General features: G+C 40.4%; 1 protein-coding gene across 1 annotated transcript in view; it reads left to right on the top strand.

Moving 5' to 3' along the window:
- The window catches only part of PKP4 (plakophilin 4), a 154,895-nt gene that overhangs the window by 48,715 nt on the left and 88,821 nt on the right, over positions 1-17,359 (top strand). The window contains exon 3 of the mRNA XM_042458480.1: positions 2,455-2,567. Within this exon, the coding sequence (XP_042314414.1) occupies positions 2,455-2,567 (113 nt within the window). The remainder of the gene's footprint in view (positions 1-2,454; positions 2,568-17,359) is intronic.

Raw genomic sequence — 17,359 nt, 5'->3', positions numbered from 1 at the left:
TAGTCGATCCTACTGTAGCTCTGTGTACTTACCAATAAACAAAGTGAAATCCACTGCCCTCTACAGTAGTTCATTCCACTGTCAAACAGCTCTTACAGAAAAGAAAATCTTGCTAATGTTTAGGTGGAATTTCTTTTCTTATAATTTGATTCTACTGGTATATGTCAAAGTCTCTGGAGCAACAGAACACAAATTTACTCCATCTTCTACATGGCATCCCTTCAAATATTTAAAGTTAACTGTCATGTCACCTCTCAGTCTTCTCCATGTTAAACATACCCAGCTCCGTAAGTCACTCCTCAGGGCATAGTTTTGAGAACTTTCATTATCTTAGTCGCCCTTCTCTGGATACTCCAGTTTGTCAGTATCCTTCCTGAATTGAGGGTACTTCCCTGGATGCATTTTGGAAGATGCTTTCACATAGCCTCTAGATCAGCAGTTCTCAACCTGTGGGTCACTACTCCTTTGGGAGTCGAACAACCCTTTCACAGGGGTCGCTTAAGACCATCGTAAAACACATATTTCCAATGGTCTTAGGAACCAAGACCATCAGTTAGGAGCCACCACAACATGAGGTACTCTATTAAAGCGTGTCAGCATTAGGAAGGTTGAGAATCCCTACTCTAGATGCTTCAAAATGTTTTGTAAGGCGTACTTGCTTACCTGACCTTTTTGTTCCACTTCACATATGCATATTGTTAGTTTTGAGTAAAAAGTTTACTGAAACATTTTGTACTGTTCTTCTTTTAATCTTATTTCTCCCTCTGGTTCCAAACTTTCCATTTAACACATGAAGTATATTGGTATTGCCTTCAGCAAAAATGCATGTTCCCTAAGTCTTATTTTCTTGAACCACTAAAGGAGCAATCACAGATCAAAACCTTCAAATTGAGGCAATTCCCAGATTATCAAATCTAACTGAATAATACAGAGGTGGTACTAGACAAATTTTTCCATGAATTGTTAGCCAAACAGGAACACAAGAAATGCATGCATGTGGAAACCAAAGAGATAGGCTCTATGGACTTAGTTTCATATTCCAGTTAAATATAAAATTATAGAAATTTCATGAGCTAACCCAGTGACTATCCAGTGAGATTTACTTGACACGTGCAAATTCTCTGATATTCAGAAATATGACTCAATCTGCCTTGTGTGGGGCTTTGCAGGGAATCTTCAACTGTTCATAGGAGCCATTTGTTTACTGCATCATTTTTAAAATAAATGGAATAAATTGAAAAACAATAAATAAACTGTTTTGTAGATATAATTTAGTTATTTTATTTTTCACTACATTTAAAAATGCAGTAACTTTCCATTGTTGTGTCAGCGCAGATTTATAGTACAAAATGAGGGTGTACAGTCAGCTCTTGGCTTTGGCAAGCTAGCCATCCACAGATTGGAGCGTCCGTAGATGGCCCCACAATAGTATTGTCAATGGTGGCATGTGCACGTGATCACAACAACACAGTCACACACATGGCACATTTCCATTGATAATAGGATTTGAGGTCCCACAATTTTTGGTATCCATTGGGGGGGGGGGGTCCTGGAACAGAACTGCCATGATTCGGAGGGCCAACTGTAATTTTTTGAAGCAGAGAGATTGTTGTACTGTTTCCAGTTTGAGGTATGATCTTGATAAGAGAGGCAATCCTTTTGAATATGACAGTTTATTCTTACTCATTTTACCTGAGACCCAGTAAAAAGAGAGGTCATAAAGGCCATATGTTGACCAGCTGAGCACAGAGTAACTGCCTTTGCAAACATAAGTTTCCCATGAACTTTGACATAAGGTGACTGCTGTAGGCTCATCTTAGGAAGTGGAAATTAGCAGCTGAACATATAAGATGGTTCTTTCAAAGCATCTACTGTTATCATTGGGAAGCAGTTTTTAAAAGAACCCCTTGCCTGAATCTTGTCTTTCTCAGCAGTGAATGACTGCAGCCTAAGTAGCTGGATGTTCAGCTCTTCCTTATAACTTCAAAATATGATACTTATTTAGGGAACAAGCTGCTGTCTTCAGCTGTAAACCTACTGAGCAGACTCTGCCAGATACAGTATCTTATCCTGTAAAGCACCTCATTCCAGTAATGATAGTAGTGATTCATAGCCTATTTTCAAGGCATAAAGAGCTTTGAATGTGTGCCTTGCACTTTCAACTGTATGCAGATCTGGCATGATCCTACCAGACTAACTAATCATCCTCAAGCTACATCAGCTAGCTTTTTGACTAGCTTTGAAAAGAGGTAAGCAAAGCAATCTGGCCTTTCTCATGGATACCTAATGCTCTCTTTTTTTCATCTGAGGATAGTCGTAGAAAAGGAGAGTGGTTTCTTATTTTAAGTTCCCTATTATGGTTTTAGAATCTTTGCTCTGAGATTCTTTGCTCTGTTGTTATCTTACCTGCAGCAGTTCTTAAATACGTTTTAAAACATTCTTTTTGAATTACAGGAGCTCCAGTTTCAAAGGCTCACCAGAGAGCTTGAGGTGGAAAGGCAAATTGTTGCCAGTCAGTTAGAAAGATGCAGGCTTGGAGGAGAATCACCGAGCATTGCAAGCACAAGGTATACATCCCAGTGTCTTTATTTTCAAATTGTCAGCTAAATACTCATAATAAATACTGATCTCATTGCACTGTGTAAGGTCTCAGAATCTCTTTTAATGTGAGAACAGCATATTCAACAATGAGTAACTGTTGCTTTCATGTTTACAATTTGGAACACGTGCATTTGGTCTCTGTTTATGTTTGCTTGGGTTGTTGTGTACACACAGGGCACAGTAGACAGCAAATGTAAGTTTGGGTGGCTGCATATGACAATTTACTAGAGATAAACTATTAGTGTTTCTGTAATTACTTGGTAAATTGTTATCAGGACAGCAGGGCTTAAGTGGTAAGGATTTTTTTTTTTACTCATCCTACTGATTGGTTGTGAAAGTTGGCCAGTGGAAAAAACTGATAGGAAGAGAATCACCTCACTTCAAATGAGGTGCTAGAGGAAAGTTATGCTGATACCATGGATTGCCAAGAGCAAATCAAGCCTGAACTGTTTGCAGAAGCCAAGATGACTAAACCAAGACTGTCATACTTTGAACATATCATAAGAAGCCATGTCTTACTAGAAAATACAATAATGCTTGGTGAGGTAGAAGGCAGTAGGAAAAGAAGACGATCTTGTTGCAGAGGGATAAACTCAATCAAGGAAGCCACAGCCCTAAATTTGACTTGGAGGCCTCACATTCATGGGGTCACCATAAGTTGAAGTCAACTTGATGGCAGTTAACAAAAACTACTGCTACTGATTGGAAGCTTTGATCAAAACTGTTCAAGTTCATCATATGCATAACACCTAAAGAGCACTTGAATTTGGTTTTGGGTGGTAGGGTCCCAGTGTGTTATTTTGCTAAAGAGCCTGTGGGTTTGCTATAAAAGAAGATCCAGTGTTATTGTTTTTTAAATTAATATTGTACAGTTCTGTGCAGTCAACTTTGCTGCTGCACAGATGCTCTCTGAAACAAAAGTTGGCTTCCAGATCCTGGATTGTTTAGAAGTTTGTAACAGTAGCATCTGGTTCATATGCAATAGGATTTAATGGTTAACTGCAGTTTCCTGGTTGGTTTTGCTGCTCATGTGAAGAGAGGAATAAGGTGGCTGTGTCTACATGCACAAAGCATGCTCATGTCGTGCCTTATTAAGCCAAGATTTCATGTCTGAATGCAGCCACAGTTGTCTTCTGGGCAAGGCTTTCAACATTGGGATGCAGCAGCCTTCTACATTTTAGCAAAATGCTTGTGCACTTCAAAGTGGTAGTCTTAAAAAATTTAACTGGTGCAATATGGCATGGGTAAACGGTAAAGATTGTCAAGTCGTGTCCAATTGTAGGGGTGATGCTCATTTCCGTTACTAAGCCAAGGGAGCCAGTGTTGTCAAAGACGATTCCGTGGTCACATGGCCAGCATGACTGCACAGAACACTGTTACCTTCCCACTGAAGTGGTACCTATTTATTTACTTGCACTTCTACATGCTTTCAAACTGCTTGGTTGGCAGAAGCTGGGACTAGTGATGGGGGCTCACTTTGGGTCTTGAACTGCTGAGATGATGACCCTGCAGTCGTCAGTCAGTGTGTTATCCCCTGAGCCACCGTGTTCTTATGTCATGGCATAGGCGGGTTACAGGCCGCCGCCGTTTGCTCCGTGCGGGAGCCGCAGCAGCCACACCGCACGTCTCCCGCACGGACCGAAAAAGAAGCTCCAAAATGGAGCTTCTTTAAGCGGTGCCTCTATGACGTCGCAAGGCGCAAGGGGCGGACTCGCGACATCATAGACGCCGCAACACGTGCGGACGCACAGCGTCCGATACGTAAATATGGCGGCCGCCGTGTGGAACAGCCGCCGCCATATTGTACGTACAGAATACGTACTAGGGTTAGGGGAGTGCGGAAGCACCGCCCCTTCCTAACCCTAGTATGTATTCATTACGTACTAAATGGCGGTGTGTAACCCGCCATAGTTTTTAAAAAGAGTTTTTAATAAATTATTGATAGAAAGTTGACAATTGTTGTCTAATGAAGTCTGATTCAGCATCACATTGATATTCTTGTTTCTTGGGTTGTTGTTTTTTAACAAATAAATGAGTTCTCAAAAATAAAAATTGATTAATTCATCACGTTTATATTTTCATTTACAGTTACCAGCCCCACCTTATGCTACTTTTCATTCCTAACTATAGTCCAGCCTTTTGCTGGACTTTCTCCATTTCTTGATAAAGAAATGTTGGGTTATCAAACTCTGTTTCAGGGTAGAGTAAATTTCATATGCACTACCACTGAATAATATAGTTAGCCTCTTCCTCACTATTTGCCTCTGTTCCTGTCCTTCCTTGAGGCAACACCCAGGTAAGTTTAAGAGAATTGATGACATTTCTATTCGAACAGTCCAGCAAGTCCGTAGACTTGGTTTTATTTTTGATTCTTCTCTGACATGTATCCCCCAGATCCAGACCACAGCTAAGGCATGTAGATTCTTTTTATACAATATTGCCAAAATCCGATCATATCTCTCTGCCTCTATTGCCAAGATTCTGGTCCATGCCCTAGTGGTCTCACGATTTCTGTAACATCCTTCTGGCTGGGCCTCCTCTTTCTCACCTCCGTCCTTTAATTTCTATCCAGCATTGAGCTGCACGCATTATTACATCTGCCCACCACTCCGACCATATCTCTCCTTTGTTGTCAACCTTTCACTGGCTCCCCCTCCCTTTCCGTATTCAGTATAAGCTCATGTTGTTGACTTTTAAATCCCTCCATGGGTGACCCCTCCTTATTTATCAAACCTTCTCTCTCCTCACCTTCCTGCTTGGGCCCTCCATTCTGGTAGTCAAGGTCTGCTGTCTCAGCCCAGGATTTTCTCTGCCCCGTTCCGGATTCATCCCTTTTCACTTGCTGCCCCTCACTCCTGGAACCTCCTTCCCCCACAAGCATGGGTCACCACTTCTTTAATCAGTTTCAAAACTGAGTTGAAGACCATCCTGTTCAGAGAAGTGTTCCCAGACATTGTGTGACTATTATTTACTATTTCATGTTTTTAATTTGTTGCCTGTTTTATTGAACCCTTTCCTGTATTGTTATGTTTATACTACTGTTTCTTAGATTGTACGCCATGGGCAGGCTTACTCGTATCTATTTTATTTGTATGTACAACGCTGTGCAAATCTACAGTGCTATATAAATAAAGCGTAATAATAATAATAATAATAATAATAATAATAATAATAATAATAATAGAGAACATTCCTGCTCCAGCAGTTCCTTAACACACCCCATATACTAGTGCTGCTTTCCAATGCACCCTGCTTATGAACATTAGAGCATATGGGTCAGTAGTATTTGAATTACAGTGGTGGGCCAGATGAGTCTCTAGCTTGATGCAGCAAGGCAGTTCTAATGTGATTATATAGATAGGTTATATAGATGTGGTTATATAGATGTGGCTATATGCGTGAGTTCAGATTAGAAGCCTAATTTCGAGGTTTATCAGACGTGAGTTTTTGGCAATTTTTCCTGCCTATCGCGCAATGTTAGCATCACCAACGTTGCGCAATAACGTGAAAGTGTGACGTCCTTTCAGACGCCATTCATTTCTATGGGAGCCCATTGCGCAACGCTCCCGTAGTTTAAGCGTCATTCCTCCCCTTTTTGGGCATTGCGGGCAAAAAGGGAAGCCAGGCCATGGTCTCCCGTTATCCTCGCGAAATCTATTGCGAAATGGTTGGTGTGGTAGGCAGCAGCGCAACGCAACACTCAAGTTACTGATTGCAAAATTCCCATGATGCTGGGCTGCTTTTTGACCCCATTCCCTTCCGGTGGCCTTCCTTTTTCAGGACAACCCCTTGGAGGGGTGGCCTTGTCTTGCATGTAAGGAACCCCTTGGGGTCATCCATCCCTGCCCCATTCCTCTGTCCTGCATGGACACCTGGGGGGCTGCACATGCAAGGGTCCCCTAGGGGTCATCCATTCCAGCCCCATTCCTCCTTCCTGCAAGGACACCTGGTAGGCTGTAAATGAAAGGGGTCCCTAGGGGTCATCCATTCCAGCCCCATTCCTCTTTCCTGCATGGACACCTGGGAGGCTGTAAATGAAAGGGGCCCCTAGGGGTCATCCATCCCAGCCCCATCTCTCTGTCCTGCATGGACACCTAGGAGGCTTTAAATGAAAGGGGCCCCTAGGAGTTATCCATCACAGCCCCATTCCTCTGTCCTGCATGGACACCTAGGAGGCTGCAAATGAAAGGGGCCCCTAGGGGTCATCCATCCCAGCCCCATTCCTCTGTCCTGTATGAACACCTCGTAGGCTGTAAATGAAAGGGGCCCCTAGGGGTCATCCATTCCAGCCCCTTTCCCCTCTCCCCCCGGAAGCACAAAGTTCAGGATGCCACCAAAACCTCCAAGGCGCATGCGCAAATATGTTGTTGCAAAATGCGAAAGACAAAAGGAAAGCACTGGTGTAGTAAATAGTTCTGCAATGCATGGTTTCGCATCACGGAAATCGCAACTTTCGTGCAATTGTAGCGCTAACATAACGTTACAGGGCAATGACAGAAAAGCAAGCAATGAGGTAAGACATTGCGCAAAACAGTCATTTCGCAACGTTCTTTACACTTCCTTAGCGCAATTGCAGGGTCCAAAACTTGAGTCTGATAAACTCCTTCATCTCAAAAAGGCATGCCCCTATGCACCCTGCCTGAATTTGACAAAAGCACAGGAGAAGCAATGTGTGATAGAGTGCATTTTTCAAGCCATTATATTACATGTACAATGCAAGTTAATAAACTATAAAGCAGTTTATCAGTGTTCGAGGCACTGGAGTTATTAGTAACAACTCTAGGTTGCTTCAAGCATGGAAAATAGATCCCTGAAGGGACATGGAGTTTGTTTTCCTTGTTGAAATAATACATTCCAGAATATTAGCTTTAGGTGGTTGATTGGGCCAGAGAGGAGGTCAGGCATAAAGAATGATATTCTTTCTCATACCCTCTCCAGTACCCTTGTCACTGTTATTATCTTTTATGTGCCAAGTAAAAACTGTTTGCTGATGGTTTTATGCTCATTTGATTGTGTTCTGTTTGTTCTTGATGTTTAAATTGTTCTGTTGAAGATTTAGAAACATGAGGGCCTTGAAGGTAATCTTTTTGTCCTAAATTAGGACAATTCAAATTCAAAACCTAATGTTGACTTCTCTAGTTCCCATTGGTTTCACACTACCAAAATACTAATTTCATAACCTTGTCAGTGGGGCCAGTATGCAAGCAATTACAGTGGAAGCTGTATTATAGAAACTGTGGAGATGAACAGCAATTAGGTAGTCCATTAGCAACATTTAATCTTAATACCATGCAACTAGAGAACCAAAGCCACAGTTTTTCATGAATTAGAACACGTTTCTTCTTTCTTGAATCAGACCAAATCTAGTGATGTTCAGGAGAGGGCTTTTTCTTGGTCCCACCTTTTGGTGAGAAACTAGAGAGGGATTTCTTAGTAACTGCTGTCAGGCATTGGAATTCCTCTAACAGAAAGCCAGGCTAGCTCACTCGGTGACCTCCTCTCGCTGGTATATAATGACCTTTTTATTAAAAGAGGCACATGATGAGTAAGTTAAAATTATTAGTGTTTCTAAGTAATAATTCTAGCTTCATTTTTTAAAAAAAAACACCTTTTAACTATCATATATTTAACCTTGTTTTAAGTAACCTTGGTTCCCATGTGAGGAGAAAGTTGAGATATAAATTAAATAAGTAAGTTCTTTTTCTGCATTTTCTTTAACTTTGTAAATTATGATATTTTAGTTTATAATGCAGTTCCATAGTAATATACTTTACACCTGTCATCATGTGCCACAAACAACTGAAAATTATTATTCTTGTTTAATAGGTGGCTGTCCACATAATTGAGGTAATTGGAGGTTTAGGAAAAACCATTAGCAGGAAATTAAGTCAGTTTTTCATTTATGTGTTTTATGCAGCCTGTCAAAATGTCAGAAACAGCTATTTTTGCAACCAGCACCTCACTACTCATGAGTAGCAAGATTCCTTAATCATAGGGAAAGAAGTATGAGGTGCCAGGAATTAAAACATACTAGAGAGACTAGGAATCTGCACATTTTTGTTCTATAATTAGATGTTTTTGGTCTGAGCCCACTATTAGTCCTACCTAGAGTACATCCACAGTAGGACTTAAGGTATTCCCATTTATTTCAGTGAATCCATTCTAAGTATGTGTAACATTAAATTTAGCCTTATAAGTACCCTCCCTATTTTTATTTTGTTACCGCTGTGAGTTCTTTTACTTGCAATCAGCAAATAAACCCAAGTATATCAGAAATTGAATTGCATCTTAAGATGATAACCATACACTCTGGCCTAAACCTAGTTGCTGAACACTCCCTCACTGGCTCTGCCCTAGTTGAAAAGCAATTGAATTAAGGCTACAGATAAATACAATAAAGTATGACTGTATTTTGTTAAATCATTGCATTGTTTGGGAAGGATAACAGATAATGACCATGTAAGGATGGTCATATCTCAGATTAATGAGCCAAGATAGAAGTACCTAAATAGTGCATGATTTGATTTAGCATATTTACTCCACTTCTGTTTTCTAAAGTTCTTAATAACCTAACAACCTATAAATATCTGAACTGAAATATTTGATATTTTGCCTTAGGTGTCACACTAAAATTAGAACTGGGGTCCTGGGTTTAAAGCCCCACTCAGGATTTGAGTTTGCTTAAATAAGTCACACTCTGAGTCTTACCTTTCGTAGAATGATCTGAATTCTTGTCTCATCAATTTAAAACACACCAGTGGTTTGAGCTCAAATTTGTCTATACAAATAGTAAACTATTTGAGTTTTGTCTACCTCCTGCAATATGGCCATATATGGCCAAGATCTAATACTCAGTGTTGAAAAGCTCAAATTACTCAAGTGGAATCCATGTTTAGAACATTAGCTATGTGCTCAAGATCAGAGACACCTTCAATACAAAGGTATTGGGTAACTTGGAGCTTTTTGTTGTCTAGCTTTTTGATGGTTAAGAATTAGCCTCCTGAATGTAAACAGAGATTCTAAACAGCAATTTATGTGGTGTAGTAGAAACAACTTTGGAAACAGTGCTATGTATAAAGATGTTTTTAAATGCATGTCTACTTGCAGTGAACTGCCAATGAAGCCTTTGTCCTTGTTGACAAACTAGACTTCAGCATTGCTTCTCTAATGGCTTCTCAAGTGGCTCAGTAATTTGACTCAGTCTTACATTACAGTCATTCAAGCCTCTAATTCTCGCCCAGTGAGTAAAGCAAATGCTAGCAAGGAAACAGTAAACACTGTCCAAAAGTCTGACTTTCTGGTCTTACTTTATTGTCTGACTGACCATCAGCTACAACTTGGTTGTACCTCCTGTCTCTTTTCCAGTTATATCAATTCTGTTAAGGAGCTCAATGTTATTATTATATAATTGTGTACATTTCTAAATACATGCAGTTATAGCACTTTTGTTGTTCCTTCACTTTCCATGGGGGACCCGTTCCGGACCCCCTCGCGAAAGCGGCGTTTTGTCTGCATTCAAGCCCCATTGGCTTGAATATAGGTGTGGGCATGCAGGCGGGCACCATGGGCACACACCCCATTAATTTTCCCTCAATTTGTCCCTCGCACATAAGCGAGGGATGCAGGTCCAAAGACTGCAAGAACGGAGGGAGGACTGTACAGCCTTTTTCTCAGATGCTGTCCAAGTGGATTTGTTGCTAAATTCTTTAAGTTGATTATGAAGTTGGTTTTCATTTTCTTCTATGTTTCATACATTGCAATTATATTGGAACATCACCTCCAAAACTGTTGAAGTGATACAGCTAGTTCCTGCCGTATGCACTATGCATGCAAAATCTTTAATATCTGGTCACTTTCCAGATTCTATAAGAAATTTTAAGCAGAAGGCTAAGGATACTTCAGTTCTTCAGTGCTTCCATTGCTCAGGCACATGATAAAAGCATTAGACTATAATCAGAAATTTGAAGATAGCAGACATCTTGACTAAAGGCCATAGTTTTCTAAAGTCTATCCTTGCCTTCAACTTTTCTCTCTGAAGTAATGTTAAATAGTAGCGGAAAGGGTCAGTTCCTTAAATATCCTGCTATGGGATAAAGATGAGGAAACATGTGTCAAGTGTTTATGTAGAATGATAGTTCTGCTTCCATCAAATGTGTGGTGTGTGTCATAAGAACTCTGTTTAGATATCACATGTCCATCTAGTTTACAGTCCTGTTTCACATAGTGGCAAGATGTTGCCTGCAGGAAGCCTGCAGGTGAAACATCAAGAGAGTAGCCTGCCCATACAACTAGAATTCAATGTCTGACTACTTCTTAATATGAAGGTTCAAGTTCTAATCATTATGGCTGATAGCTGTCTTCTGCAAATTTGCTCATTTCCTTCCCAACCCAATCGAACTAACAGACATCAAAACATCTGCTGCATGTATCATCGAAGGGTTGACAGCACTATAGGTGGAGTAGGCGTTAGCAGAGTGTCTTATTTACTTCCATTTCCCTACCTGCTTCCAAATCTGAGTCTTCTCTAGAGAAACCTATTTATTCTGAGATGATATTATCCTTATTGGATTCAATTTAGTATATTGAAGGAATTGCATTTTCTTCTGTATGTTGTGATTAATGTCATTCTCTCCACAGTGCATGCTGTCAGACTGAAACAGACCTATCCCATTTGTTTCCCTTTTCATGAACCAGAATCTCCTATCTGTCCCCAAATGTTCCCAGATTTCATTAGCATACATGCATATTCACTGGCAGACGTATTACTCTTTATGCCAGGGATGAGTAACTCCAGGAGGTGGGGGAGTAGGTTTATCTTCAAAAAATAACCAAAAACAAAATCTGGGGTAACTCCTGGGTATTTGTGGCTACATTTTGAAATGAATTGAAGCCCCCCTTTTAGGTATCCACCACTCCTAGAGGCATCTGGAAGTGGTTATTCACTCTTTTGGATTGACTCTTCTGCCATTTTGAGGGGCTTTGGGGCTTCTAACAGGTACCTGGGAGCCTTCAAAAAGCATCTGCTGTGGTTTCCCTATCTCCAGTTTGTGTCATGGAATAATAGTTAATAATCTTAACTATTATCAGGAAATTGTCATCTTCATTCTCATTATGTCAAATATGAAAATGTAAATCCCCATGCAAAACTTTCACTTTAAAAATTGCAACTCTATAGACAACCGTTTACACCTGTGAATAGTGAAGATGTACATCTCTAAAAGTGTAGTTTATTTGGAACACTTCACTGAAGCAGAGCTGCTGAGTCGCCATTTTTAATTATCTATTCATTGCAATTCTGTTCTAATATTTTATGCCACAAGTCAATTTCTTCTGGGATATAAAAATCCAAAGTGTAATAGCCCCCACCAGCTGGAATTAAAATATATATCTAAATCACCCATGGAGCATTTATTATTTAAGTAAATCACCCTATGTTCCTGTAAAGATAAGGCATTCACATCATAACCTAATACAGTATTGTGGTCTTGCGATTATTTCAGTTTTAAACTGAATAATATAGTACTGGTTAGTAAGGGTAGTATTTTCTTTGTTAATTTGCAACAGATCATTTATTGTCCCATGGTATAAATAAAAATGAAATTGTTTTTTATTGATGAAGTACAGAACATCTACTGTAGAAGTTAACACTAAATAAACTGAATATTTGAAAAGTTTGTATAACTGACTTTCTTAACTATCTGTACATCACTTTTTTCTTTCTCCTGCTTGATTTTTAACAACTTTGCCTGATGAAGAAGCCAATAGAATAATAGAATCATAGAATTGGAAGAGACCGCAAGGGCTTTCAAAACTTGCTTCATGTATTTTGTGCATTTTGGTTGGCTATTAAAGGTATTGCTGTTTTGTGGATTTTGGATGCTATTTATCCGTATATATGTTTGCGATAGCATATTATCTTCACAGTAGAAGCCTGATGAAAAATTTATGTCAAAACAGCTGTCATCCTGAATGGCACAAAGTTTGTCTCTCTGCTGGTGTTCTGGGATTAGCTGGTTGAAATGCATTGCATTAGTTCATTATTTGCTAGGGGCAAAAGGGCAGAGCAAAGATAGTGTCTTTGACAGACTGATACGTAACACAGTATGTAGGCCTTGTGCTTCTAGAGATTTGCATAAGAAGCTACTCATGGATATAAGTTTCCCCTGTTGAGTTGGGTGGCACAGACCAGGGCAGTCTACATTATGTCTCTGCATTATGGGTGGAAGGAAATTTGGCATGGAGTTGTTCAAACTGTATAATAACTCTGTTAGAGTTGCAGTTGCATTTATTGGAAAGTTTGTTTGTCTATATATTTCCATTAGGAACTGGACCTCACTCTGTAATGTGGACAACTACATTTTAGTGCATATTGATTTTTTTAAAAATAGTACTGTATATTAGAGAGAACTGTAGTAGAAAGTTTTTAAGAACTGCAAGGAAACTGAGAAATTGAGATTGGGGATTATTTAGTACTGTCTGGAGCAGTGAACCCAAAGTGGGTGTTACTGCTCCCCTGAGAATGGCGGAAAGAGGAAAAAGGGGGAAGCAAGGATTGGCACGCAAGAAAGACAAGGGGAACTAGCGGACATTAGGGCCATGGTGGGGATAAAAGTTGCATGAAACCTCTTTTTTCAGGGTCTTCTAAAGTCACCTTACCACCTCATTGGTTGCATTATCTGGTGGTGTCTCCCTCCTTCACTTGCCTGCGTGGGCTCACTCACCTGGCATCATTTTTTGATAGACTGACTGGAGCAATGGCTTAGAGCATGTGGCAGTGTGATAGAAAAAGTACCAAAAAGAAGTGTCTACATTTGAGATCCTACTTAAGCTTTGTGAGTTTTGCTGGACCAGCTGTCAGTCACATTTTCTCCCATCAAAACACCTGTGTATAAAAACAACTGCCATAAATTCCTGGTATATTCAGATGGCAAACAGAAACAGTGAAAACTTTTCAAAAATATTTTCTTATCTGTGGATACACACACACACACAAAACACAGTATTTTATGGTTTTGAGCCAACTCATATTTTCATCACTAGGATACGCCTAAGAATAGGAAATTCCAGTTTTCAAAATCCTGCACAACTGTCTTTTTTTGTAGTTGTTAATATGTTCTGTGTTGTTCATGGTCTTCTAAAATTGATGAACAGTAAGTGAGCTCCCATAAGAACCATGTGGCAGCATACCCCAGTGTCATTATTGTTTTAACTGGACTTTTGACTGAGATTGTTAAAATAGCACAAAATGCTTAAATCCTATTGTATCTTGTATCTTACTTCACATAAAACTTTTTTGAACATTAAAATGTGCAGGCATTCTGTATCCATTTCAGCGGCACGTGAAGCTTATACATGTAAATGAGAAATGGATTTGGAGTTTTGAAAGGACACTACAGTGGTGCCTCGGGTTACGAAATTAATTCGTTCCGCGGCCGCTTTCGTAACCCGAAAAGCCTTCGTAAGCCGAATTGCCACAGGCGCTAATGGGGAAAAGCCGCGTTTCGTGCGAAAAAGCCGAAAAAAGCACCAAAAATTTTCTTCGTATCCCGAAAAAACATTCGTAACCCGGAACAATGATTTCCTATGGGATTTTTTCGTATCCCGAAAATTTCGTAACCTGGGTATTTCGTATCCCGAGGTACCACTGTACAAGTTGACCTTAGTGCAACTTGAAGTATGGAGCATCTAAAACAAGACAACAACAATTTGACAAGGTTCCCCATGACATTCTATAAACAAGCTTGTAAAATGTGGGCTAGACAAAGTAACTGTTACATGGATTTGTAATTGGTTGACTGGCCGAACCTAAAGCGTGCTCAACAATAGCTCCTTTTCATTCTGGGGAGAAGTGACCAGTGGGGTCCCACGGGGGCCTGTCCTGGGCCCAGTGCTAATCACCATCTTTATCATTGACTTGGATGACAGAATTGGGGGCATAGTTATCAAATTTGCAGATCACACCAAATTAGGTGCAGTAGCTAATACCCCAGAGGACATGATTAAAATTGAAAATGACCTGAATAGACTAGAAAGATGGGCCAAAGCTAACAAAATGAATTTCAACATGGAGAAATGTAAGGTACTGCACTTAGGGCGGAAAAATGAAATGCACAGATATAGGATGGGGGACACCTGGTTGAGACTACGTGTGAAAGAGATCTAGGAATCCAAGTAGACCACAAGTTGAACATGAGTCAACAGTGTGATGCGGCAGCTATAAAGGCCAATGCGATTTTAGACTGAATCAATAAAAGTATAGTATCTAGATCAAGGGATGTAATAGTGCCACTCCATTCTGCTTTGGTCAGGATCCACCTGGAATATTGTGTCCAGTTCTGGGCACCACAATTCAAAAAGGATGTTGAAAAATTGGAGTGTATGCAAAGCAGGGCGACTAAAATGGTGAAGGGTCTAGAAAAAATGCCCTATGAGGAATGACTTAGACAGTTGGAGATGTTTAGCCTGGAGAAGAGAAAGTTAAGAGGTGATATTTGAAATATTTGAACGGATGTCATATTGAGGAGGGAGCAAGCTTGTGTTCTGCTGCTCCCGAGAGTAGGACCCAGAGCAATGGATGCAAGCTGCAGGAAAAGAGATTCCACCTCTACATTAGGAGGAACTTCCTGACAGTAAGGGGGTATTTGACAGTGGAACACACTCCCTCAGAGGGTGGTGGAGTCTCCCTCCTTGGAGGTCTTCAAGCAGAGGTTGGATAACCATCTGTCAAGTATGCTTTGATTGAGATTTTCTGGATGGCCCTTGTGGTCTCTTCCAACTCTTTGATTCTGTGGTGGCGTACTAGGATTAAGGGACCGCACAACAACCGCACGGTCCCAAACTCTAGTATGGCGTGGTGCTGTAACAATGGCGGCACCCCATGTATACGGCTGCCACCATTGTTACATGACAGACACATAGCGTCCACATGTTCTGCCATACTTGTAACGTCACAAGTGTGCCATTGACACAATGGCAGCGCAAAAAGAACCCACTTTTTGCGGGTTCTTTTTCCGCTGGCGGGAAGCTGCACGGTTTGGCGGCTGTGGCTTCCCTCTGGCGGAAAAAAGGCCACCGCCAGCCCAGACCAAAAAGAAGGTATGTATCAATTCTATGAACTATTGATTCTATGAACAACAACAAAACACCATTGGGAATATAAGCAACTTCAGCCCTATTTCTGACCTTTAATATTAACAGTGGGTTACATTGCAGCACTACTATAAGCAACGTTCATTATCATAATCTGACCTGTGATATAACTGAACTGCCTGGCTGTATTGTATAGTCCACTGTTAATTCAAACTACACTTTATAGTAGCCCCTCCATTTTCGTGGAGAATCCATTGCAGACCCCTCCCCCCCCCGGTGAAAACAGAAAATCACCAGTATTCAAGCCCCATTGGCTTGAATGGCAGTGCGCGCCCCATTTTGTCCCACTCCGTTTGCCGCCCACAAATGGGCAAGGGACACGGATTCAACATTTGCAAAAACGAAGGGGCGCCTATTTATAAAATCAACAGATAATACTAAAGAGAGACTCTGAGTCATCTCAGTTTGTGATAATCCAATACAGGAAGGGGCAGGATGCAATTATTATTATTATTATTATTATTATTGATATTACTGCATGGTTGTCATGAACCACCCAGAAAATGACACAGTATTCACTGTGAACTACACTCTCAAGCATCTCACTCCCTAAACCATCCAACCTGCAATAATCCACATTTGCTTTAGCGTTAGAGAAAGAATTCTGCTAACCTTTAGGGAATAGGGTTGGTGTGTCAGATATGATACACTGTTGTCTAGCCCTGGCAACATCAAAAGAGATCTCTTAAGTTATGTTTATGGGTAATTGTCAGTCTTTTGGCTCTGTGATTTAGGAAATAACCCAAACAAACGGGAATGGTTCACTCTACATTTTTAACTTCTACTTTTCTTTCTCAATACTTCTTTGTCACTTACTTTCTAAGGAGAAAAAAATGTATAGCAGAAGACAACAGAAGAAATCATCATCCATCTTCCCCATGGATTGAGGCAAGGAACAACAGACAACAATGACATACCAACAAACACACAACATCCGTTTAAAACATCAGTCTAAAAGAACAAACAAGATACATATTTTAACAATCCACATTTAAAAATTCATCATTTAAAATTTACAATTTAAAAATAATCTTGATAGGTCTGCCCAAAGAGACTGATCTTTAATGCTATTTTAAATTTGGACTGCATATTCAGCTGTCAGATATCTTTTGTGGGTGAGATTGCCAACCTAATCCTGCCTAACTGGAGTAAATGTCCCCCAGAGGACCTGACTGTATGGGCTGGATTATATGGGAGGAGGCAATCCTGCAAATAACCTGGACACAGACCATGTAGGGCTCTAAAGATAATAACCAACACTTTGTACCTTTCCTGGAAACTAATTGGCAGCCAGTAGATTGATTTTAATATTGGTGTGATATGATTACTTTTGCATGCCCCAGTAACCAATCTGAATGCCATGTTTTGAACTAATTGAAGTTTCCAGATGTGGTACAGAAGTAGCCTAATGTACAGAGCATTGCAAAAGTCCTGCCTTGAGGTTACCAGCATGTGCACTATCACCTTTAAATTCTCTAGCTCTAGGTAGGGGCACAGCTGGTATATCAGCCGAAGTAAGCATTCCCGGCCATCACATCTATCTGAGTTCTCATTTGGAGCAACGGATCCAGAAACACCCCTAGGCTGCAAATACAGTCTTTCAAGGGGA

The sequence above is a fragment of the Sceloporus undulatus genome, chromosome 1, assembly GCF_019175285.1.
Source record: "Sceloporus undulatus isolate JIND9_A2432 ecotype Alabama chromosome 1, SceUnd_v1.1, whole genome shotgun sequence".
NCBI classification, from domain to species: domain Eukaryota; kingdom Metazoa; phylum Chordata; class Lepidosauria; order Squamata; family Phrynosomatidae; genus Sceloporus; species Sceloporus undulatus.
This window is presented reverse-complemented; position numbering and strand designations above follow the sequence as displayed.